Below are 26,009 nucleotides of genomic sequence, written 5' to 3' on the forward strand. Positions count from 1 at the left end.
ACCCCAACACGATGCAATATAAAAACTCATAATAATATATATACTCATTCGACTTTCGCAATCTTCAATATTAACCTTACACGATCATTTATATTGTACAATACGTGATATTGCGCAATAAAATTGATCGTATATTAACCTTACACGATCATTTATATTTATATAATATTGATCGTCAACTGAACTGTTTGACAGGTAAGAACAGTTTGTATGGGAAAATCAAATTGTCGTTTTTAGTATTTTCCTTGCAATTTTGTTATATTTTCTCATCGTTTATACCTTCCCAGGACTTCCACGAATATTTCAAGACTAAAATTTGTCAAATCGGTTCAGCCGTTCTCGAGTTTTAGCGAGACTAACGAACGGAAATTCATTTTTATTTATATAGATTAAAATGAAGATTTCATAATAGCTTATAGGGTATAGGTATAAGTGTCATTTATAATAGGTTTTGCAATAGTTCAGGTCTTAATAGAAGATAAATAGAAATATGTAAATTTCCTGAACAAAGTAAATACTTTATTATTATTATTATTGTGAATCATCGATTCAAGGCCACAGATTGAACAGGTTCGTACAGGTCCGTACAGGTTTAGACATAGAATAGCGGGAAATAGTTGTGATTGGCCAAAAGGCCTATATCCCTGCCTAAACCTTCAGTCAATTTGCTGATCGTGACGTTGAGAGGGCTATACTCTCCATCTCCTCGGACGCAGTCGGAAGTGACAGCATTAGCCGTAAGATGGTCACTCCTCTCCTTGATCTACTCGTCCCTATCATATCATTTATCCTTAACCAATCTATAGTCAAGAACGCGTTTCCCACACCCTGGAAAGACGCTCAAATAATTCCTATTCCAAAAAAATTGAAACCTACTTCCTGTTCCGACTACAGACCTATTTCCATACTTCCTTTCTTCTCTAAAGTCCTTGAGCGTCTTATCCATCAACAACTACATTCCTTTCTTTCCAGCCATGCCCTTTTAAATCCCATGCAATCCGGTTTCCGTATTGGCCATAGTACGGCCACTGCTTTACTGAAAATCACTGATGACATACGGGAGGGGATGGATAACCAACAGCTCACGGTGTTAACGCTGCTGGATTTCAGTAATGCGTTTAACACCGTGGACTTTGACATCTTATTAGCAATTCTTCGTTCCCTCAACGTATCTCCGACAGCGATTGAATGGTTTCGCAGTTACTTGTTTGGACGCCGGCAACGTGTACAAGTTGAGGATTCCTTCTCTGATTGGACTAGTACTGGAGCCGGTGTCCCACAAGGTGGCGTGTTGTCCCCTTTGCTCTTTGCCATCTTCATTAATTCAATAAATCTCAATCTCTCTTCTCTCTACCATCTGTATGCAGACGATCTACAAATTTATCAAAAAACACCCTTAAATTATTTACATCAAACTATAACTTCTATCAACGCGGATCTAACTTGCATTTCAAATTGGAGTAGGTCATTTGGGCTAAAATTAAATGCCGAGAAATCTCAGGCTATAATTATAGGTAGTTCGAGGCTGGTAGCTAAATTCGATTGGTCTAGGCTTCCATCTATCACCTTGGACAATGTGGCTATTCCTTTTAGCAGTCAGGTAAAAAACCTAGGCCTGTATATGGATCAGAGCCTGTCCTGGGTGCCGCAAATTACTGAGGTAAGTAGGAAACTATTTGCCGCGGTTGGATCACTGCGGAGACTAAAAAATTTACTACCCGTTCCTACTAAAATCATGCTTGCGCACTCCTTGCTTCTACCGATTCTTGACTACGCCGACGTGTGCTACGTTGACATTACCGAAGAGCAACTTACTAAGCTTGAGCGCCTTCAAAACTTATGTATACGGTTCATATTTGGCCTTCGTAAATATGACCACATTTCTGAATACCGCACTAAACTCAAGTGGCTCCCCATTCGTCTTCGTCGGAATGCTCATATTTTGTCACTTCTCTACCGCGTGCTATTTGATCCGAATTCTCCTCCTTACCTTAAAAGTCGTTTTAATTATCTCCACCTAGCCCATGACCGCTCTTTACGTTCCACAAATAACCTTCTTCTTAGCACCCCTATGCACTCCTCCTCCTTTTACAAAAAATCCTTTACTGTTGTTGCTGTCCGTCTCTGGAATTCTCTCCCTAAATCTATCCGTCTATCCAGTTCCTTGCATATCTTTAAGAACCAAGTCAAGGCTCATTACTTGCAGCTTTGACTTGGTTTCCTTCTTCTGTTTATCCCTTCTTCCTCATAACCTATATTTCCTTCTTACGTTTCTCTTCTTACCTCTACTACATCATTCATATGTATTTATGTATATAATTTCTTTTCTGTATGTGTACACCCTACCTTTCACGATCTCATATATCTTTAACTCCATCCCAAAGGTTGTCTGGAAGAGATCGCTTCTAAGCGATAAGACCGCCTATTTGTATGCTGTCTCATATATTGTTTTTATATCTTGCTTATATTTGGTGTACAAATAAAGAATATGTTGTTGTTGTTGTTGTTGTAAACCTGCTTCTAGTTGTGGTACTTGAGTCGGGGATATAAATGGGCCAAATTTTCGATTTTTTTACACTCTGCGTTTGAACGCCAGACCGAGCAGCCCTGCCTGCTCGCGCTCTAGTGTTTCCTAACCCAGAATTTCCTCTGGCCTTTCGGCCGGTTCTCGCCTACTCGATTTTAACGATAGCGGTCCGTGCTTTGTTTATTGCCAATTTATTGGGAATAAACAAAACTCACGTCCCGACGCGTTTGAGTTGGTGGATACCTAACGGTGCCAACGAAACCAGCTAGCGTTGACCCGGTGCGCTTCTCAGACCTCTCGGCCTGAGAGAAACCGGCAGACCCGATCCCACTGCACTTGGGCTATCCCAAGGGTGACGGTAGCAGTTACTTTCCCTTAGGGGTAATTGCATTTCCCTCCCCCTCCCCGTTAGCTCCCTGCCTCGGCAGGGAGGCATCCCTGGTTACCATGGCCTACATGGTAACTGATAGGTTTTTCGAGGCTCTGTCCTCTCTACTGATCAAAAAGCTCAACATCCCCTTCGACGCTGTCGAACTCCGCTCCCTTTGCGAGCCCTTAAAGTCCGTAACGGATCCCCTGTCCGTTACCGATTCACCCGCATCCCCTGATGCCACCCCGAGACACGAGATGGACTATGACGCCATCTCGCTAAAACGCCCCGCCTCCTCCGACGAATCGTCGGAGAACACCCTCATTTCCGCCGCCTCCTCCGACGACGACCAGGGTTTCACCCCTGTCAAGTCGAAGAAGACAAAGAAACGTCCAGTCAAACGCGTCGCTAAGGCGACAAGTGAGACTACTTCCGAGGCCTCTATGGAAGCCACCCCAGCCCCAGCGACCCCCGCTCTGGCCCCCGTGCCAAAAGCCTCCACTCTGGCCTCCGTGCCAAAAGCCTCCACCGAGCCCCAGAGCTCAACCCCCGCGGCTAAGCCCCCCAAGCCAGCCACGCGCTGCGAACCGGCACTTGCCAAGTGCAAACCGCCTCCACACATTTTCTTCAGGGATAAGTCGAAATGGTCCGACTTCTCCAAAACCCTAGTGGAACGAAAAATCCACTACACTAAGGCACATAACCTTCGCGATTCTATTCGCGTATCATGCCCCACCACCGAGGACTTCAGGAGCCTCATTAGGCTCCTAACTCATTTACAACTCCCGTACCACACGTACGCACTGGAAGAGGACCGCAAAATCAAAGCGGTCCTTAGGGGTCTCCCCTATGAACTTCCCACCGACGACATCCAAACGGATCTCGTCAACCAAGGTTTCCCCGTGGAAGGTGTACACAAGCTGTACAACCGCAACGGGATAAAATACCCACTAGCCCTGGCCATACTGTCCAAGACCCCGTCCTCCAAGGACATCTTCAAAGAGAAGGAGCTCACAATCTGTGGCCTTTCTCAAATCAAGGTGGAACCACCTAACAAGCGTGGTTACCCTGCCCAGTGCCACCGCTGCCAGCTTTACGGCCATGCAGCGGCGAACTGCACTGCCCCCCCAAGGTGCGTCAAGTGCCTCGAACCCCACGCCACACGGGAGTGCAAGAGAACTCATGAAGACGAGTCCCCTCCTGCCTGCGTGTTGTGCACCACTTCCGGTCACCCGGCTAACTACCGTGGTTGCCCGAAAGCCCCCCGTCCCGCTCAAAAGAACGTTGCCAAAAAGCAGCCCTCCAAAGTAGGCCCACCTCCGGTCAATTCGACCAATTTCCCGCGGTTAGGGGCCTCCAAAACCCCAACCGCTCCCATGAGTTGGAGGAAAGTCGCACCCGCGACCGCCCCACCAACCCCGGCCCCTAAGGCCACTCCCACTCCCCGTCCCAACCAAGATGCATCGGTAAGGGAACATATCATGTTCCTTGTCGACTGCGTTAAGGGCGTGGACCTCGACGAGATCAAACTCGTCTCCCAGAAGATGCGTAACGCTAGCCAGGCGGAACGCATCGCTATCTACTCCGAACACTTAGCGTTGTTCAAATCTATCCAATGAGTAACGTTCATACTCAACCCCTTCGTCCCGATCGTCAAAAACCTAAAGGCGTCTCGCTTATCTCCTTCAATGCACGAGGTCTAAAGCCTTGCATTCCCGAACTCAAAGAGTTCGTCCGCAACAGGGATATCGACCTGTTGCTTGTTCAGGAAACCTTCCTCAAGCCCTCCCTTAAAGGCGTAAGTCTCCCCTCTTACGCGCTTGTACGCAATGACAGAGCCGACGACCGTCGTGGCGGAGGCACTGCCATCTACTACAAGAGATCCTTCCATTGCACCCCTCTGGAAACACCCAAGCTCACCAATATGGAAGCCACCGTATGCAAATTAGGCATGACAGGACACCCGTCCCTGATCATAGCCTCAATTTATCTCCCCGCCCATAAATCCCCTCTCCAAAGCGACTTGGAGGCCCTCCTCTCGCTCGGAGACTCTGTCGTACTATTTGGAGATTTCAATTGCAAACATACCGTTTGGAACAGTCGTCTGACTAATACCAACGGTAATAAACTCCTAACCATTTCCCGCGCACTGGACTTTGATATCTTCTCTCCAATAGCGCCAACCCACTACCCCGATCGGGAAGACCAAGAACCCGACGTGCTGGATTTCGCCCTACTCAAAGGCGTCGCGCTCAATACAAGAGCGATCGAAACATTGGACGATCTGGGCTCAGACCATCGTCCAGTCTCTCTCCAGTTAGGTCCCTATGATCCAACTCCCCATACTTCCTCGAAAACCTTCACCAACTGGGAAGGGTACGAGAAATCTCTCACCTCGGCCATAGAGGCCCCCGATTCACCGTATGCTATTCCCCCAGGCTACCTTGTTAGCACGGACAAAATAGACAGTTCGGTCAACTCACTCACCCAGCTAGTTCAGACTTCGCTTCATGACAACGCGAAGGTGGTAGAGGTCCAGAACCGCAAACTACCTCGCGAGGTCAGGAAGCTAATCCAAACTAAGAACGCAGCCCTCAGATGGGCCGCTAAGTATCCCACCCCTGTCCTTAGGAGGCGCGCTAACGCCCTCCAAAGGAAAGTCAGATCCCGGCTAGCCGAACTGAGGGACTCCAACTGGAACTCTCTCATGGAGGATATCCAACCTTCTCATGAGGCATTCTACAAAATCACTAGACGATTTCGTACCGAAGCCTTTTCTAGCACTCCCCCTCTCACGCGTCCCGACGGCAGCATAGCCTTCGAGGACACCGAGAAGGCCGAATGCTTCGCAGATAGCATCGCTGCGCAGTGCTCCCCCAGCACTCAACCGTGCGACCCTATCCACATTAACAAGGTGGAGGAGGAGGTCCTTAAAAAGATCTCTCTCCCTGTCACCTCTGCTCCCATTAAAATCACTACAGACGAGGTCCGGACCGTCATCCGCGGTTTGAAACCTCGCAAAGCCCCAGGTTCGGATGGTATCTCCAACCTGGCGCTCAAACACTTCCCCGAGCAGGTACTGACCCTTCTGGTCATTATCTTCAATGCCTGCCTCGATCTCAGCTTCTTTCCAACAGCCTGGAAGATAGCAACAGTTATCGGTATTCCCAAGCCTGGGAAACCGAAACATATTCCCTCCAACCACCGCCCCATTAGCCTCCTCAATGCAATGGGCAAGGTTTTCGAACGGGTGATCCTCGTTCACATAAGAGGACACCTCTTCCCAATAGATGTTCCCCCACTCATCATACCTCACCAATTTGGCTTTCGCCACCAGCACTCGTGCCCCCAACAAGTCCACCGCATTGTCGAGTACATCACAAGCGGGTTTTATCCAAGACGTAACAAGACACTAGCAGTCTTCTTCGACGTCGCCAAGGCTTTTGACAAAGTCTGGCATGGAGGACTGGTATACAAGCTATACCAATCTGGTCTTCCTGATCGCCTAGTCCGCATCGTGGCTTCCTACCTTCAGGACAGAACCTTCCGCTACAGGCACGAAGGTGTCCTCTCTTCACCACGCCCCATAACAGCCGGAGTCCCTCAAGGCTCAGTGCTCGCTCCCACATTATTCATATCGTACTCCAACGATATTCCTATCCCCAAAAATGGGGTGCAGCTATCACTCTTCGCCGATGACACCGCTCTTTACATCCAAGGGCAAAAGGAGTCATCTGTCCTCGCCAAACTCCAACGCTCGGTCAACGAGTTAGGAGATTGGTTTAGGAAATGGCGCATCGAAGTCAATGCGGAGAAAAGCTCCGCAATGCGCTTCGACCACAAACGCAGGCGCTTAAACAACCTGCCCTCCGTCAAATTACTTGGGGCCCCCATTCCATGGAGGCCCACAGTAAAATACCTAGGAGTTACCCTTGACCCGGGCCTCACCTTTAGACCCCACGTCTCTAAGGTCACCCACACCGCCCGCTCTTACATGAGCCGCCTCAACGCCATGATTGGCAGACACAGCAAGTTGTCAGCCAGGAATAAGCGAACGCTGTATAAGGTTTGCATTCGACCGGTGTTAACATACGCCTCTCCAGTCTTCGCTCACGCGAATCCCACCATCCTAGACAAACTCCAGGTCATACAAAATCTTTTTTGTCGTCGGGCACTTAATGCCCCCTGGTATGTCAGGAACGCCGACCTCCACCGCGACCTGGAACTCGCTCCAATACAACAAGTCCTTAAACAATTCTCTGAAGCGTTTTTCGACCGCTCAGAAAATCATTCCAACCCACTTATCAAGGGTGCAGCGGACTATGCTGCCCCTCTTCCTACCCGTCACAACTGCCGTCGGCCAAGAAATATCTTGACCGACGCTCCTAACAAACTCTCCACGGATGTGGAGAATCTTCTGGCCGCCCACAGGGGCGTTCAACTCTCCATAGAGAATCGTCTTCCCGACGATTCTAGTCTTATTCATGATACGTTGACACCTTCAGTGTCATCTATCCAGCGGTCGCTCTCTAGGGAGCGCCGCTAGCGCCTCTCGTTCCACAACGAGAGGTCGCTATCCGATGTCGGCTGTACGGTCCCCTCGGACGAATGCCTTTAAAGGAGTTTTTAGTGGGATGGTCCTCCCTTCAGGAGGACCTTTCATTCAGCCCCACACGACGCAGGCACCTCGATTTTTTATTCAGTACTGGCAATATACTCATGGAACAAACAGGAATAAAGGAACAAGGACAAACAAAGGATTTCATTTCTTCCAACCCAGCAATTATAGTAATGTGCCCCTGCACAACTTTCTCATACTAAGCCGTATGTCATAGTCATAACATCGAATAATTAGTTGATTAACCAACAAATTCTTCAATGGTATGTCTGTTTCTAAAGAATTATACATAAATCATTTGTTATGTATAATCCTTAAGGATTAGTATGCCAATGTATGGAAAAATACGTATTTTCTTTAAAAAAATCTTTTTCCTTTAATTTGTCACATAACATTACTTCCCAGAATTTGATCCTTATAAGCGACACTATCAGATAGTGGAATAATATAGAGGTGTCATTTTTTTCAAAATGAACTCGTTCTATTCCCGGCTAAGGAAAAACATATTTAAAAAAACTAATGATGCAGTTTTAGTTTTTATCAAAATCGGCCTCGTAACTCCTTTCAGCATTGTTAGCGATTGAGAGTGAAATGAAGGGAAACACAGTACTTTTGCAAAACAGAATAGGTTGCAGAAGGCACAAATTAGCAATTAGAAGTCGCGCGCGAGATGACACCGAACAACTGATATTTTAAAAGCAACGGTACCGAGTCTGTCGTGTTTTTTCCACAGTACCCTCTGCATCCGATCATTTATTTAATTTTAATGTTTGACAATAGATGGCGCCATCAGGCATGTCTTAACTAATACAATTTATATTTTAATTATATGTAAACGTTACACACAGTATGTACGCGTTGTACGTCATTAACATTCTCCGCCCTAGTGCCGCCTGAGCGATCGCGGCACTCATCCACCGTCGGAAGCAGTGCAACGCGTGTCACTGGTCTCGTAAGTATTCCCGTTCTAGTTTTAACATCCACTACACGGACACGACCATCTTTCCCGGGATGAACTCGTGTTACGAGGCCTCAAGGCCACGTATTTCTCGGCAGATTTGGATCGACCACCAGTACCAGATCTCCGGCCTTAATTGTCTGTTCATCGGTGCACCATTTGGGTCTGGGTGTGAGCACCGGGAGGACCTCCTTTATCCATCGTTGCCAGAACATGTCAGTGAGTCTCTGTGCTATTCGCCACTGTCGCCTTAGGTAGAAGTCATCATTGTTAAAAGAGCCTGGCGTCGGAGACGGCGACGAAGTGCCTATCAGGAAATGATTTGGCGTCAGAGCTTCATCATATGCACTGTCAACGGAGACGTGTGTGACGCCTGCTGTTGACGATACCTTCCACCTCTGCCAATAGGGTAAGCAATGTCTCTTCGCGGAGAGCGCGCTTCTTTAGCACTACTCGTAGTGCTGTCTTTACAGCACGTATTAAGCGCTCCCAGGCTCCGCCTATGTGTGGGCTTCCTGGTGGTATGAAGCTCCACTCAACTCCCCTGTGTGAAGCCTTCTCCTGTACTGCCCTTTTATCTAGTGCCGCAAAGGAACGGCTTATTTCCGCATCCGCCCCTCTGAAATTCGTCCCATTGTCGGAGTACATCTTCACCGGCCAGCCTCGGCGTGCAGCCATACGCCTTAACGCCATAATTAACGTGTCAGTGGACAAATCTGAAACGATTTCAATATGTACTGCTCTTATTGTGAGGCAGGTGAAAAGCACCCCATAGCGCTTCTCCCTTCTTCGACCCACCGTGATATCCATGGGACCAAACAAGTCTACACCACAGTTAGTGAAAGGACGGTGATGATGTAAGAGCCGCGCTTCAGGTAGGTCTCCCATACGTGGTGGCTTCGGAACAATCTTCCTCATACGGCAATGTAGGCACTGTGATGCAACGGTTCTTACGGTAGGCATTAAGTTGATTATCCAGTATCGTTGCCTCAATTCGTTTACTACTAACTCATTGCATCCGTGAGCAGCCGCCTCGTGATAGTGCGCAACAATAAGCCGCGCGATCCGTAGCCGTCCGTCCAATATAACAGGTTGCACATATGAAATGTGTAACCCCGCGCCCCGCCGCCGAGATTTGACGTTGTTTAAGTGCTCCGTGTAAAATAATTTAAAAACAATGGATAGTGCTGGACAATCCATCGAAAGTGCTATTAAATATCTCACTCAGACCGTGATTGAACTCAAGCACGAAGTTTCGTCGCTTGAAAATACCATTCAAGAACAAAATAACACAATTAAGAATCTGATTTGTGTAGATAAAGTTTCTTGTGCAATAGTGAACAGCAAAAATAACGGCAATAAAGGGGGTAAGCAGATATCTCAGCACTCGCAGCGACCAATACCTGACGAAAAAGATCGGACGAAATCGACGGTCTTCGTGCCCACTCGGAAGAGTAACGACGATGCGATGCCCGAGCCCACCCGAGACAGCGCGAGCGCTCTCGCCTCCCTCCCGCCGACAAAGATAACGAATGAGCAAGTTGTAAACAGTGCGCCGACGCTCAATGTGCATAGGGAAGAAAGTGAGAATGTCGTACTGGAAAATAACGCTGATCTTATGAATGACAACGAATGGGTCAACGTAAACTCGAGGCGTTCGCGTCGACGAGCAGCGACTACTCACCAGACAAAGGTGAAGGAACCAAGACCGGCGGTGAAGTTAGGATCAAGTGGCACCTTGACCGAGACTAGGATAGTAAACCCGGTTAGCAAGGGAATTAATACAACGGGTCTTAAGATAAGAGCTGTAGAACGAATGAAGTATTTACATGTTTGGCGGCTTCTTAAAGATACGACAAAGGATGAACTAACTGAATACATAAGAGAAGTGTTGGGTGAAAATAGTTTCGTCGAGGTAAACAAGTTACAACACAAAACTGATAGGGCATACTCCTCCTTTCGAATTGGTGTTACCGAGGACAGTTTTGCCAAATTATATAACCCAAGCATATGGCCAAAAAATGCCGAATACAATGGGTGTTTTTTCGTTCCCAAAAACATACCCAACAACAGGGCGAGCAATAATAAAACAATGAACATCTTGTACCAAAATGTAAGAGGACTCCGTACCAAGTCTTCTCAGTTTTTATCTTTATTGGAATCATCTTGCTCCGATTTGTTCGCGATTACCGAGACCGGCTGCAATGAATCCGTTGGGAACGCGGAAATTGTACCACCCGGCTACTCCGTGCTGCGCTGCGACCGCGCCGACGGCCGCAAGCAGGGCGGCGCGCTTCTGGCGGCCGCGCCTTACCTCGAGCTGCGCGAGCTGCCTGCGCCCGCCGGAATCGATGTAAACAAGTACAATTTTGAAGTAGTACGTGCAACCGTTTATAAACATGATCGATTCTTATTCGCCTGTTGCGTCGTGTATATCCCACCGCGGACTGGGGAAAATGAGTACCTACTTATGTTTGAAATCATTGAAAAAGTGTGTGATAGATTTAAAGAAAATGTAATAATATTAGGAGACTTCAATTTGTACTCGTGTAATAGTAATAATGTGCTTATATATTATGAATATTTTATATCGTTATGTGAACTCGTCCAGTTTAATACTGTTATATTGTTTAATATTGTAAATTTTTGGTATATTTTTACGAATAACTTCTTACCCATTTAAGATATGAATATGTAATTTATGTGGCTAAATAGGGCTAATTATAAGGATTCCAACGATGTATGATACATGTATGCAACTTTTGGGAAATTAATAAAGAATGAGTGAAAACTAGGTCAGCCAAAGTGAAAATGACACGAAAATGGGCCTAAAAAAGCGCGGCTCTCTTTACGGTATTGCTCTGGGGTAGCTCAGAAAACCAGTTTTCCGGCTTAAGCAGAACGATGTGGTGGCGCGTGACCTCAGGGTTCCGACCATAGAGGAGTTCGTGAGGACGATGTCGGTGCGAATGTTCGCGAAAGCCGACAACGGCCCACACTCCCACCTGAGGGGCATCGCGCCGCTTCACGCTCGTCCTCCTGACGGGCGCCCGCTCCCTAGGGAGCTCATGGGCTAGGATCCCCAGACCATCCAGGGGAGTCCGTCAACCCTCACTCGGGGCAGCGCGAAGACACTCTACCCCCCCCCCCCCCCACAATTATTTCCGTAAGTTCGCCTAACGGCGGAACATAGCACCGGGGGCAGTCGACCCCTTGAGAATTGCCCGGGTAAAGAGGGAGACCTCGAGACCCGTATACCCCACTCCTGGAGGCCCCCCTCAGGCCACAGAGTAGGACGCCCACTTTGTTGTTTGTTAAGCAGAAAAGTGTGAGAAAGCACCATTGTGTGCCTCCGAACACTACCCTCCTTTATTGGATAAAGAAGGGTGTGCTGGAGAGACCGCGCGTCAAGAAGAACCGTCGTCCGTCGCTGGCACCCTCACTGGGCTTTGCACCAGCGCACTTCACCCGGTGGGGGGATGGCCGCGCGGCGACCGAAAAAGGAGGAGGAGACGCGCCGGTCCTCCGGCGCTCCCTCGACATCCGTGGATGAGGGTAGGCGCATAATGGTGCGCGACTTGTTCGCGCCCCCTAGCGAGCCAACTCGTCCAGCGGAGGACCCCCTGCACACGATGTTCGTGCGCGGGGGAAGACGGGGTACTCGGAGGCGCGTAGCCTGCCGGGAGGTCCCACTGCCGACCACCAGGCCGGAGTCGGACGCACCCCCCGAATTACCTGAACCCGAACAAGAGGAAGGCCCCGGACAGGACATGCCGACGCTGGACCCAGAACCAGCACCTGCAACAACACCACCTAAGAGGGCGAGTAAAATCCCGAGACGGGTCTCGCCCTCAGACCCAATATTGGAGAGACCAGCCAAATTGCAGGTGCTGGAAGCGTCAACAGGGACGTCCTCGGAATACGAGGACAGCGTGGAGGAGCAGAGCGCTGGCGTGGAGGCTGCTGCTGCTGTGAAGGTCATCGCGCACCGGTCACCCCCGCGTTCCCCCTCCCCATCCCCCCCGCCCTCGAGGGCACCCTCCGTCGAGGCCGGCCTCGACTCCACCTCGTATGTACAGATGGCATCGAGGTCGTCACCGTCCGGCCACACGGAGGCCACCGAAAACCCATCCATTCCCGCCCAGCCCCCTACCCTTCCTACCCGCGAAGCCGCGAACGAATTGTTATTAAGCGTAAGTAGGGATAGGGTTATTGACGATCCGGCCTCGCCTAGTGGCTTGAGGCAGGGCGTCACGTATGCTGCGGCAATGTCGACACAGGCGCCACGGAGTGCGCCCACCCCACCATCCCCGACAACAGCGGCTGCTGATTCAGCGCCGCGTTCACCCGTCGTTGGTGGACCATCCCAGTCTCCTCGAGCTGACGACAGGCCCAAGGGTTACCCCCCCATTGTGGTGGAGCGGTTCCCAAATTGGACGCAGCACTTCGAGGTGCTGCGAGCCCGATTGGGTCGCGCGCCGAGCGCACGGCCCTATGGACGAGGGATTAGGTTTATCCCTCAGACGCCTGAAGAGTACCGGACGGTCCAGGCGTTCCTGACCGACCTAGCAGGCACAGAGCCAGATCTCTCCTGGTTCTGCTATACGCCGCGCGAGAACCGCCCCACTAAGGTGGCTGTGTGGGGCTTGCCGGCGGATACGAACCAGGAGAGAGTATGCGGGGCGCTCAGGGCGCTTGGATTTCCGGTACGTTTCGGGACGTACATTCCACCGAGGCGAGGACGCCCGGGTTGCACGTTTCACGTGCAGATGGACCACTTGGGCCAGGAGGAGCTCGCCCGCCTTTACAGGGTGGACGAGCTACTTAACATGCCGGGGGTGGTTGTCGAGGCGTGGAGGGGCCGAGGTGGCCCGGCCCAGTGCCACCGCTGCCAAGGCTTCGGCCACGCCTCGTACAACTGCTTCAAGCAGCCGAAGTGCGTCCGTTGCGCGCAGGGACACGCAACTCGGGATTGTCCCCTACCGCGCGATGCCCAAGCCAAGTGCGCCAACTGCCATGGACCGCACATGGCCAATGATAGGCGGTGTGCGGTTCTTAGGCGAGTGGCGCGGGCCAAAAGCATCGCGCTACCACCACCTATTCCCGGCCCTCGTCAACAGCGGGGCGCCGCACCTGCTCCGGCGCCTCCAGCCAGGAGCCGTGCGCCGCCCACCGCAGTGGGGCCCTCAGTGCGGCAAGTGGAGGAGTATGAGCCCGCGGCCGGTGCATCTCTAATGGCACCGGCGAGGCGCCCGACGTCTGCTAAGCGTAAAAGGCATAACAGGCGTCGGAACGCCGCGCGTCTTAGGAACCAGAGGGAGACCCGGCGGGTACCCCTCGCCGAGTCGACCCCCCAGCCGATGGAGACAGAATACCCAGCTCCAGAGACGCATCCGGCCGCGGGGCCAGCCCCCGCTCCGGCGGTGGAGCCGGCCCGGGCACGGGTAGTTCCTGAGTCCGCGCCGGCCCTACAGCCGCGACAGCCCGCTCCGCGCCCCCGCCGTGCCCAACTCCCGGCCCAGCCTGTCGCAGAGGAGGGCACCGGCCGCAGGAGACCGCAGAGGCGGCTAAGGATCGAGGAACCGGAGGAGCGACCAACACCCCGCCCCCGTCAGACCACAACACCGGTCGCCGTTGCGCGGCCCTTTCGTGCCCTCGGGCTTGACACGCCCGCAGATGCCCTTGTCACAGCAGTGCAGTCCATCTGCGAGGCAGTGGCCCGGCACCCGGACTTGGTTGCGGCCGTGCAACGGATTGTCTCAGACGTCCTCGGGGTCCAGTGCAGCGTCCCTCAGGGTGCTGTACTGGAATCCGGGCGGCGTCACTAGACACCTGCAAGCGCTGCGTGGTCTTGTACAGGCGCAGGACATTCACGTCGTGCTCCTGGGTGAGACCAAGCTGCGTGCAGGCCTCGATCTAAGGCTACCTAATTACCACGTGTACCGGCGTGACGAACAGACGCCCACGGGATTTCCTTTCAGGGGAACCGCGGTTGCGGTTCGACACGACTTGGTACACGAGGAATTGCCACACCCGCCGTTCACCCACACGCGCTCCATAGGGGTAGCGTTGAGTGCGGCGGGAAGGGACCTGCGACTCTATGCGGCGTATCGCCCACCAGGTCCCCAATTTGACCCGCAGGACATCTCGAACATCATGGATGGTGGTGCTCCGACCTTGGTGGCTGGTGACCTCAACGCCAAGCACTTGGCTTGGGGGTCCAGAGTCATCAGTCCCGTGGGACGGAAGCTGTATGAAGACTCCGAGGCTAAAGGCTATGAGGTACAGGGTCCTGAGGCCCCTACCCATATCCCCTCGGACGAGTCCCACCGCCCAGATGTCCTGGACATCATACTCCACAAGGATCTCGCGTGTCCAGTCCATGTGGAGGTGTTGTATGACCTGGACACACAACACCTGCCCATATTGGTCGTTCTTGGCCTGGGGGCGGCGTGTGTGGAACCCCCCAGACTCCGCAGCAAGACGGACTGGGATAAGTTTAAAAATACTTTAAATTCTATTAAGTTTAGCGGCTCGCTCTCCTCCGCCGAGGGGGTCGAAGCCGCCACCGAGGCGGTTCAAACCTCAATTATTAATGCCCTGGCGGCTTCGACTTCGCAGTCCCCTGTGGAGACGGGCCGCTATAGTACACCACTCCCAGTCCGTCTAAGCGACATGCTCGCTAAAAAGCGTAAGCTGCGCGAGCTCTGGGCGCGCACACGTTGTCCCCGGGTCAAGCGCGACCTGAATGCGTTGGCCGAGCGGCTGTCTGCTGAGATGGCGGAGCTGCGAGGGGCCACCTGGGAGATGAGAATCGACCAGGCCGGCGAGTCGCAAACGTCTCTCCATCATCTCAATAGACAGCTGACTCGTGCTAAGGTCCCCGTCACCCCTCTCCTAGATGGCGGGGGGAGGCGGGTCCACGCAGCGAAGGACCGCGCGGAGATACTTGCGGAGTATATGGAAGAGCAGTTCTCGCCCCATCCACCCGCACTGTCAGCCTCCGCGCATCACGAGGATGTAGGGCGTAGAGTAGGGGACCTCCTTAGGGACCCGACACCGGCACTCGAAGGGATCGAGTTTATCTCTCCCACTGAGGTAAGGAAGGCGGCCTTACGTCTACCAAGGCGTAAGGCCCCAGGTCACGACGGGATCCCCAACGCGGCGCTAGGTATGCTGTCCAGAGGGGCCCTTGTCGCATTGACTCGGGTCTTCAACGCCATCCTACGCACAGGCCATTTCCCGACCATCTGGAAATTAGGGAAGGTAATCGTCCTCCCGAAACCGGGGAAAGACCGCCGTCTCCCGGGTAGCTACCGCCCCATAACCCTGCTATCAACCACAGCTAAGCTGTTTGAGAGACTGGCGTTGAAACGACTGCGTCCGTTCCTTAATATAAGGGACGAGCAGTTCGGGTTCCGCGCCGGTCACTCTACAACGCTGCAGCTCACGCGGGTTATTCATCATTTAGCATCCGAGCTCAACTACGGCCGTCACGCGGTCGGCGTCTTTCTCGATATCGAGAAGGCGTTCGACCGCGTATGGCATGAGGGGCTCATATGCAAAATGATGAATACACCTGCCCCGGCGACGCTGATACGGTTGATAGCATCGTTTTTAAGTGAGCGGCAGTTCTATATTTCGGTCGAGGGCGTCGCCTCAGACCCTAGGCCCATACGTGCGGGGGTGCCGCAGGGCAGCTGCCTCTCTCCGTGGCTCTATGCTCTATACACCAACGACGCCCCCACTCTCCAAGGTCACCTGGAAGACTGGGAGCGCGACGTTATGCTCGCGTTGTTCGCAGATGACAGTGCGTACTTCGCGTCGTCCCGCCGAGCGGACTTAGCTGCACGGAGAATGCAGCGTCTGCTCGACTTACTACCTATGTGGCTGGATAAGTGGCGCATGGCTGTCAATGTCGGAAAGACAGTCGCAATACTGTTCGGCCGCAAGCGTATCATGCCGGCTCCGCTGAGGCTCCGTGACACGGAGGTAGCTTGGCAGCCAATAGTTAAATACCTAGGATGTAACATCGATCGCTCGTTGCACATGATCCCGCAGGTGGAACAATCGATCCACCAGGCCCGAGCGGCCCGAGCGATGCTCCGACCGGTGCTTACATCCAGGTTACCGTTAAGGACGAAACTAGGGATCTACAAGACCTACATTCGTTCACGACTTACCTACGCGGCGCCGGCATGGTACGCGTTGGTATCTAGGTCGCAACGCCAGCGTCTCCAGGCCCAGCAGAACCTGGCCCTACGAGCAATCGTGGGGGCGGGTCGCTACGTCAGGAACGAAGTGGTGAGGCGCGACCTTAAGATCGAAACGGTCGAGGAGTTTGTGGTCCGCCTCGCACGCTCAATGTATGAGCGGGCGGAGGCCGGACCATACCCCCATTTAAAGGGGTTCGCGCCCCTACACGATCGACCACCTACGGGGCGCCCGCTCCCGCGGGACCTCCCAGGGCTGGCGACCCCCGACCATCAGGGGGCCGACCGTCCGCTCGGTACAACGACGCGATAATTACCGAATCACCCCCTCAACAGGGGGATGATAGAAATTTTTAATATTTGTTCATTATTTTATTATGTTTTAAATAACATTATATTATTATGAATAAATATCAAGAATCCGGGGGGTATTTACCACCTGAGAATCTGCCCGGGCAAAGAGGGTATCCTCGAGACCCGAATTTCCTGCCCACCGCCCTTATGTTGACATTGCCGCAATATATGTGCGCCCGGAGGGTAAGACGTCCCAGCGATAGATATAGGCTTAAGCATGGTCCGGCTAAGCTTAAGCATCCGCTGCGCGGGGTATCATCTGGTCCGGGACTGTCCCAAACCAAAGGATGCGGTGCCGGTCTGCGCCAACTGCTCCGGGTCTCACGCTGCGAACGACAGGCGTTGTTCGTACCTGAGGAAAATGGCCCGGGTCAGGGGGATGCAGTACCCACCGCCTAAACCCACAGCACCACCTACCACCTCCGGTGCAGCACCCGCTGTCCGGCCTCGCGCGCCGTCCGCCACTAGGGGACCCGCGCCCAGAAGGGTAGTGGAGGAGTACGCGGGAACAGAGGGTGCATCACTCATGGCGCCGGCGAACCCTCCCTCCGGTCGCGTGTGCGTCAGTAAGGCGCGCCGCGACAGGAAGAAAAGGGCCCGGGAGCGCAAAGCGCTACCAGCGGCAACAACACCTGCCGCCCCTGCCCCTGCCGCACCAAGTGTTGCGGTGCCAGAACACCGGCCAAGCAGGAGCAGGAAGAAGAAGACGCCACGCACCCAGCCTGAGCCCGCGGCTCCCGCCGCTCCCCCTCAACCTCCATCACAGCCCGCTCTCCCAGCCTCGGCTGGCGCGGAGGTGGGCAACCAACAGCATGGTAGGAGTAAGCCGCCGCGGAGGCAGACGGTAGCACTGAGCGAGGAACCCACTCGCCCTGTGCCGCGCCCCAGGACGACACGTACTCCAACCCCTGCACCTCGTCCCCTACAGGCCCTGGGTATACAGACGTCGGCCGATGACCTTGTGGCGGCAATAGCCACCATAAGTGAGGCCATCGCCCGGTACCCGGACCTCGTGGGGGCGATTAAAAGAACTTTGGCCGAAACTTTCGGGTTCCAATATGGTAGTACATCTTAAGCTACTATATTGGAACCCGGGAGGGCTTTCTCCCGCCAGCAAGCAGGGGTTGAGACACCTCGTCCAGGAGCAGGGCGTTCACGTCGTGCTCCTGGGCGAAACCAAACTCCGCCCCGCCCAGAGCTACCGACTGCCGAACTACTTCGTGTACCGCCGCGACGAGATCGCACCGTCCGGTCATGCCTTTAGGGGCACGGCGGTTGCGGTCCGCCGCGACGTGGTACACGATGAGTTACCGCTCCCGTCATTCACCCAGACTCGCTCCATAGGGGTATCTGTGTGCATGGCGGGTCGGTACCTGCGGTTGTTTGCGGCCTACCGCCCACCTGGTCCCCTCTTTGACCCGCGGGACATCGCTAACATCTTGGACGATGGTATTGCGACCCTGGTGGCCGGCGACCTTAACGCCAAGCATCCGGCTTGGGGCTCGCGCACGGTCAACCCAGCGGGACGCAAACTGCACCATGACTCCGAGGCGATGGGCTATGAGGTGCTTGGGCCAGAGGCACCCACGCACATCCCCTCGGCCGAGTCCCATCGTCCCGATGTCCTGGACATAGTGCTCCACAGGAATCTCCAATGCCCGGTGAGTGTGGAGGTGCTGTACGACTTGGACGGGCAGCACCTCCCCATTCTAATCACGCTTGGTCTGGGGGCAGAGTGCGTAGCGCCCCCCCGGTTCCGCCGCGTGACGAACTGGGAGAAGTACCAGTCCAGCGTGGAAAACCTTAAGTTCAGTGGCTCGCTCTCCACCCCGGAAGGGGTGGAAGCCGCCGCCCATCTATTAACAAACACCCTTAAGGATGCTTTGGCGGCGTCCACCGACCACAAACCGGTGGAGAGCCACAAAACCGACCTCCCAGTTCGTCTTAAGGCCAAGCTTTTCAAAAAGCGTTTGCTGCGCAAGCTTTGGGCCCGCACCCGCTGTCCCCGGATCAAGCGAGAGCTCAACGCACTGGCGGAGGAGCTGTCTGGCGAGATGAGTGCCTACCGTGGCGCCGCCTGGGACGCGTATGTGGACCAGGCGGGCGAACACGAGAGGTCTCTGCACCACCTCAACAGACAGCTCACTCGCACTAGGGCGGCCGTCTGCCCGCTCCTAGACGGAGAGGGCAGGCGACGCTTCGCGCCTAGAGAACGGGCGGAGATACTTGCGGAGCACTTGTTCGAGCAATTCTCAAACCCCGTAGGCGCTGTCGAAGAACACCACGAGGTAGTGGAGGCGTGGGTTGAGGACTTCGTCGGACGCCCGACACCGCCACCCCAGGGATTGGAGTTCATCTCGCCCTCGGAGACGCGGAAGGTCGCCGCGCGCTTACATAAGCGCAAGGCGCCAGGCCCCGACGGGATCCCCAACTTAGCGCTGAGGATGCTGCCCAGGGGAGCCTTGGTCGCTATGACCAGGCTCTTTAACGGTGTCCTCCGCACGGGCCACTTCCCTACCATCTGGAAGTTGGGGAAGGTCATAGTCCTCCCGAAGCCGGGGAAAGACAGACGTCTCCCGGAAAGCTACCGACCCATCACGCTACTACCTACCATAGCAAAGCTCTTCGAGAGGCTCGCATTGAAACGACTGTCGCGGTCACTTGCTGTAAGGGACGAACAGTTCGGTTTCCGTGCGGGCCACTCGACTACGCTGCAACTGACACGGGTACTCCACCACTTGGCAGACGAGACCAATCGCGGGCGATGCACTGTCGGGGTCTTCCTCGATATCGAGAAGGCCTTCGACCGTGTATGGCATGCTGGCCTCGTCTTCAAATTGTTGGAGTCGCCGGTGTCGGCGCTATTGTGTAGGCTAGTAGCGTCGTTTCTTGATGGGCGGCAGTTCTTCGTGTCGGTAGAGGGCTACGATTCCGACCCCCGCCCCATTCGTGCAGGAGTCCCGCAGGGCAGCTGCCTCTCGCCGCTCCTCTACTCCCTCTACACCAACGACATCCCCACTCTAGAGGGTCACCTCAAAGAGTGGGAACACGATGCCGTTCTTGCGCTGTTTGCGGACGACAGCGCCTACTTCACCACTTCGCGCAGTCCCGAGTTGGCGGTCGCGAGGATGCAGCGGCTGCTCGACTTGCTACCCGAGTGGCTGGACAAGTGGAAGCTGACCGTCAACGTCGGTAAGACGGTCGCAACACTGTTCAGCCGACACCGTGCTATGCCGTCGCCGCTACGTTTCCGTGATCGGGAAGTAGCTTGGCAGCCCACGGTTAGGTACCTGGGATGTCACATCGATCGCTCGCTGCACATGGTGCCTCAGGTGAACCACGTCATTCACCAGGCCCGTGCTGCACGGGCGATGCTCCGACCGGTGTTGTCATCTCAGCTGCCGACATCCACCAAACTAAGGGTGTACAAGACGTACATCCGATCCCGGTTAACCTACGCGGCGCCTGCATGGTACGCGTTGGTGGCAAAGTCGAACCGCAAACGCATCCAAGCGCAGCAGAACCAGGCCCTACGTGCTATCGTGGGCGCCGGTCGCTACGTGCGGAACGATGTGGTGGCGCGTGACCTCAGGGTTCCGACCGTAGAGGAGTTCGTGAGGACGATGTCGGTGCGAATGTTCGCGAAAGCCGACAACGGCCCACACTCCCACCTGAGGGGCATCGCGCCGCTTCACGCTCGTCCTCCTGACGGGCGCCCGCTCCCTAGGGAGCTAATGGGCTAGGATCCCCAGACCATCCAGGGGAGTCCGTCAACCCTCACTCGGGGCAGCGCGAAGACACTCCACCCCCCCCCCCACACAATTATTTCCGAAAGTTCGCCTAACGGCGGAACATAGCACCGGGGGCAGTCGACCCCTTGAGAATTGCCCGGGTAAAGAGGGAGACCTCGAGACCCGTATACCCCACTCCTGGAGGCCCCCCTCAGGCCACAGAGTAGGACGCCCACTTTGCTTAAGCATGGTCTCAGCAGAGAAGAATACGAAGAAGACTCCTGAAGAAGAAGAAGACTCCCGAAGAAGAAGAAGACTCCTGAAGAAGAAGAAGACTCCCGCGGAAAAGAAGGAAGATCTGAAGACGGAAGCGTTCCTGTTCAAGAAGAGGAAGTAGGGGTTAGGTCGGGATAGGGAAGAGGCTTTGGCTGGCCTACACTCTTGTTTCTATTGCACGTCAATTATTGTTTCTATTGCACGTCACCCCTTCCCCGCACCTACCCTCTCTACGGCACGGGACAGGCGCAACTCCCCGACGCGACGACTACCACTACGAGCGGGCTTCCAGCGCCGGAGGGAAGAAGGCCGTCCGTACAACATCACGCCCGCACCCCTATACGGTCGCAGGTTAGGTGGCGGCGTGGCATACCACCACACCGCCGAACACAGCGCCCCGCGACAAACAGCTGGTCCTTCGAGCCGGATCATCATCGTGCTAGTCGTCACATCGTCGGGTTACTGACGCCGCCATGCCAATCACACGGAGCCAGAGGGGAACCTCGCCGCCGAACCAGTCGACTGCGCCCCGCGCCACGGAAAGCGCGCAGGGGACAACTGACTCTTCGGGGACATCGGGCACCGTAACTGAGGGTACGCTTACAACATATGAGTCTAGAGTCACTTCAGGCACCTTGGCGACTGTTCCAGCTGCTCCAGGTGCTCCAACTGCTGCAACAGCTGGAACCCGGAAAACGCGGTCGGTGAAGTCGACGAAACGTCGGGAGATGGAAGCCAAGCTGGAATTGGCGCGCCGACAGCTGGAAGAAGCAAAGGCAGCTGCAGAACTTGCCAAGGCGCAGTGGGAGCTGGTCCAGGTGGAGAATGAAGAGTCCGAGGTTGAGGGTGAAGACTGGTCGCATAACGCGAACATCCACACATGGGTGCAGTCGACGGTGGAGAGGATGTCCGGGGAGGGGCATCAGGGGGAGGTGTCCGGGGAGGGGCACCGATTGGGGGCGTCCGGGGAGGGGCGAGCCAGTCAACCTCCAGTCACTATCGTCAAGCCTGAAGACCAAGCGGAACCTTCAAGCAACGGGACCAAGGAATTGGCTGAGGCCATCATGAAGGCCATTAGTGTTGCTCCGAGGAATGCATCGCAACCTAATTACGTACATGAATTACCCGACTTCGATGGAAGAAGCGAAGAATGGATCGCCTTCAGGACGGTATACGAGGACACCGCACCGCTGTTTACGGATGCACAGAATATGGCGCGGCTGCGGCGGTCAATTAAGGGCACGGCAAGGGAGGCTATCAAGAGCCTATTATATTCAGAGTGCCCTCCTGAAGAAGTAATAGAAGCTCTTCGTCGAAGGTTTGGAAGACCAGAAGCCCTGATCCTGATGGAACTGGAAAAGGTAAAGAATCTTCCTAGGATCAACGAAAATGCGCGCGACATCTGCGTGTTCGGCGGTATTGCAGTATCAGCAGAAGTTCCTCAACAGGGAAACGGACCGGTGTGGACCATACGCGACGCAGGAGACTACGCAGCAGCCGCGCCAGCCTCCCAGACGTCAATTCACAAACACCACGTCCGAACAAGTAGAAAAAAAGAAGACCTGTCCACATTGCCAGTACGAGCATCACCTCTTCGAATGTCGCAAATTTCTACAGCTGCCAATGAAGGAACGGTGGGACGTCGCTACCAAGTCGAAGATGTGTTTCAAGTGTCTTCAAGGACGACATCGGAAGGAAACATGTCGGCGTCCACCGTGCAAAACATGTAAGCGGTGGCATCACTTCGTGCTTCATGAACAACGATGGGATCACCCGAAGCCCGAAGAGAAGAAAGAAATTGCGAATAACGTCATGCTCCCGGTGAACACTGCAAGGACAGCGAAGGCATATTTGAAGATGGTTCCTGTTGAGCTATATGGACCGAAGGGAGCTGCCCGGATCCTGGCGCTACTGGATGAGGGGTCAACTGTCACGCTTCTCGACTCTGCGGTTGCAAGACAAATCGGCCTTAAAGGACCCGTGGAAGCACTCACCTTGGAGACCGTAGGTGGGAAGACCATCTCCAAGCAAGATTCAATGAAGGTCAACGTCAGATTGAAGGGAATGCACCAGATCAAGAAGAGAACCATCTCTGGGGCCCGTACGATAGATGACCTCAACCTAACGCCTCAGAAGTTGGAAATAAGAAGGATTGAAGAATGCGCTCATCTCAAGCCAATGTCGAAACAATTGTATTATGAAGAAGAGTCACCCAAGTTGTTAATCGGACAAGATAATTGGGAGCTCATCGTGTCCAGAGCCACACGCAAGGGGAAAAGAGGTCAACCCGTAGCATCATTGACCTACTTAGGGTGGGTGCTACACGGGTCCGATGGAGCAGCATCAAGACCTGTGAACTTCGTAACCTGCGCGCACGTGTCTTCTAAAGAAGAGGATTTGGAAAAGGTCATCAAGGAACATTTCGCCGTGGAATCGTTGGGGATCCAGCCACGTCGACCGACCACAGACATAGAAGAAAGGGCTCTGGCATTTTTAGAAGAGACGACAAAGAGATTGGACAATGGGCGCTTCGAGACCGGCTTGCTATGGAAAAACAAGGAAGGGAAAATGCCCGACAATTACAAGCAAGCGGAAAACCGGTTAAGGAACATCGAAAAGAAACTGGATGGGGATCCGGCAGTGAAGCAGGAGTATGAAAGTCGGGTAAAGAATCTCGATAGTAACGACGCAACGAGGGACGTGCCCAAGGATTTCGGGAACGGACACAGATGGTTCAATGGACCTTCGTTCCTGGCACAAGAGGAGGAAGATTGGCCGAAACCACGTAACTTCAAGGCAGAGCTCACGGGAGAAGAGAAGAAGAGGTCAACTGTGGGGGCAACGAAGCCCGTTGATCGACATCCAACTCCGAACCCAGTCAAGTTCTCAAGTTGGACTCGACTGGTGAGAGCAACCGCGAGGGTACTACAGTTCGTCGACCTGTGCCGAAAGAAGAAACACGCAGTGAACGTGTCCCGCAAGTCTGAGCGTCAAGATTCTACCTGGAAAAGAAATAAGAAGAAAGCCAAGGTAGCAATGAAGCCCGTGAACAAGAACACCCAAGAAAGAAGATTCATTCCCCTCGAACCTGACCAAATAAAAGAAGCCGAAAAGATCCTATTACGAAGAAGCCAAGAAGAGAGCTTCCAAGATGAAGTACGCTGCGTCAAGAAAATGAAGCCATTCGAGAAGAATAGCAGGCTTAAGAAATTGGATGTCGTCATGGAAGATGGACTACTACGACTCCGAGGAAGAATCGACGCGGCAAGACACACTCGGCAAGATAAGATCCCTGTGGTGTTAGACAGCAAGCACCACATCACCAGACTGCTCATCGCGTACTACCATGAAGAATTCAACCATGGTAACCACGCGACGGTGATCAACGAGTTGAGGCAGCGCTACTGGATCCTGGGACTACGGTCTGCGGTGAGAGCGACGGTTCATCGGTGTCAGTGGTGCAAGGTGTATTGCGGCACGCCACGACTCCAGCCGATGGGGAATCTCCCGCTGGAACGGTTACGGCATGGGGAACCGCCGTTCACATGCACCGCCGTGGACTACTTCGGGCCCATGAGCATCACGGTGGGTCGGCGTCATGAGAAGAGGTGGGGCGCTCTATTTACGTGCCTCACAACCAGAGCCGTCCACGTGGAACTGGCAGCATCTCTGTCAACGGACTCCATGATCCTGGCGCTAAGAAGAATGGCAGCAAGAAGGGGAATGCCGAAGACGATCTTCAGCGACAACGGCACCAACTTCGTGGGGGCCAACAAGGAACTTCAAGAAGCCCTCGCCAGCCTCAACAAAGAAGACCTCATCACCACAGCCGAGCGGATGAGCATCAGGTGGAAATTCATACCACCTGGGGCTCCGAACATGGGCGGGGCATGGGAGCGCCTGGTCCGTTCCATCAAAACGGCCTTGGCGGTCACCCTCAAGGAAAGGCATCCCAAGGAAGAAGTCCTGCACACTCTGCTATTGGAGGCGGAGCACCTGGTGAACTCAAGACCTCTTAACGAAGCCGACGAAGACCACGAAGAAGGTGCCCTCACTCCCAATCACTTCTTAATTGGGAGATCCTGCGGCACAAGAATGGGAACATTTACCGACGAAGACCTCACCGGCCGACGCACATGGAGGACTGCGCAGCGACTAGCCGACCACTTCTGGAGCAGATGGGTGAAAGAGTATCTTCCAACTCTGATCCCGAGAAGAGTCGACGCGAGAGCTGCCACAAGGGACTTGCAGTGTGGAGACACGGTCCTAATAGTGGACTCCACGCTGCCACGAGGAGCCTGGCCGAGGGGTGAGGTGGTCCGAACCTTCCCTGGGCCCGACGGTCGCACCAGGGTATTGGAGGTGCGCACTACGGGGGGCGTGTTGAAACGTCCCAGCTCCAAGTTGGTGCTACTGGTACCAGCACGACGTGATGAAGAGCAAGCGGTCGACGACACAGGCGGTGGAACATCGACCAGCGAGCCAGACTGCGGGGAGGCAGTCGTCACGTCGAGCAACGAGCATGGAGTCGCCGGGCCAGGAGTTGGTGCTACGCACGAGGGGGAGGATGTCGGCGACTGACTAATGTTATTAATTAAGATATGTAATTAAGCTTGTTTTTTATGTCTATCTGAATATGTTTATAAAAGATGAGAGAAATAAATTACGTAAATTTTAAGTTTAGGATAAGACACGGTAGATGGCGCTATCGGTCGCATTTGTTGTATTTTATTAGAGTTTTTAGGTATTTTTATGAAAATTGTATTATAGGTTAAGATTTTGAGATTCACACATGTTTTATGTTTCTAAAGTTTATGTTATCTCCTAGAATATGTTTCTAGCTTCATATTGATGTAAGAATAGTAAGAATCAATTGTGATAATTTCGAGATAATTAGGAATAGTGACATGTGAAATGACGTAACTTGTAAATTTTTGGTATATTTTTACGAATAACTTCTTA

At 53.6% G+C, this 26,009-nt stretch overlaps 2 protein-coding genes across 2 annotated transcripts; one reads left to right on the forward strand and one right to left on the reverse strand.

Annotated features, from left to right (window-relative positions):
* Nucleotides 1-8,547: 8,547 nt before the first annotated feature.
* On the reverse strand, nt 8,548-9,166 carry LOC140746777 (uncharacterized). The gene is made up of 2 exons (XM_073078875.1): nt 8,863-9,166; nt 8,548-8,780 (listed from the first exon to the last, which is right to left on the reverse strand). The coding sequence occupies exons 1-2, from the start codon at nt 9,164-9,166 to the stop codon at nt 8,548-8,550; spliced, it is 537 nt and encodes a 178-aa protein (XP_072934976.1).
* Nucleotides 9,167-21,520: 12,354 nt separating this feature from the next.
* Nucleotides 21,521-25,628, forward strand: LOC140746778 (uncharacterized). The gene is made up of 2 exons (XM_073078876.1): nt 21,521-22,408; nt 22,473-25,628. Exons 1-2 carry the CDS (start codon nt 21,521-21,523, stop codon nt 25,626-25,628), a joined length of 4,044 nt encoding a protein of 1,347 aa, XP_072934977.1.
* Nucleotides 25,629-26,009: the final 381 nt, after the last annotated feature.

This window comes from Epargyreus clarus, unplaced genomic scaffold, assembly GCF_041222505.1.
Source record: "Epargyreus clarus isolate Ecla_fem2 unplaced genomic scaffold, WU_Ecla_fem_2.2 ptg000013l, whole genome shotgun sequence".
NCBI lineage: Eukaryota > Metazoa > Arthropoda > Insecta > Lepidoptera > Hesperiidae > Epargyreus > Epargyreus clarus.

What these genes read in the sequence shown, in the direction of transcription:
- LOC140746777 (XM_073078875.1), bottom strand. Translation starts at nt 9,166, where the DNA reads ATGGCGTTAAGGCGTATGGCTGCACGCCGAGGCTGGCCGGTGAAGATG. An exon ending in CCTATTGGCAGAGGTGGAAG is followed by an intron (nt 8,781 to 8,862) that starts GTATCGTCAACA and finishes ATTTCCTGATAG; the next exon opens with GCACTTCGTCGCCGTCTCCG.
- LOC140746778 (XM_073078876.1), top strand. Translation starts at nt 21,521, where the DNA reads ATGCCAATCACACGGAGCCAGAGGGGAACCTCGCCGCCGAACCAGTCG. An exon ending in TCCTGATGGAACTGGAAAAG is followed by an intron (nt 22,409 to 22,472) that starts GTAAAGAATCTT and finishes GCGGTATTGCAG; the next exon opens with TATCAGCAGAAGTTCCTCAA.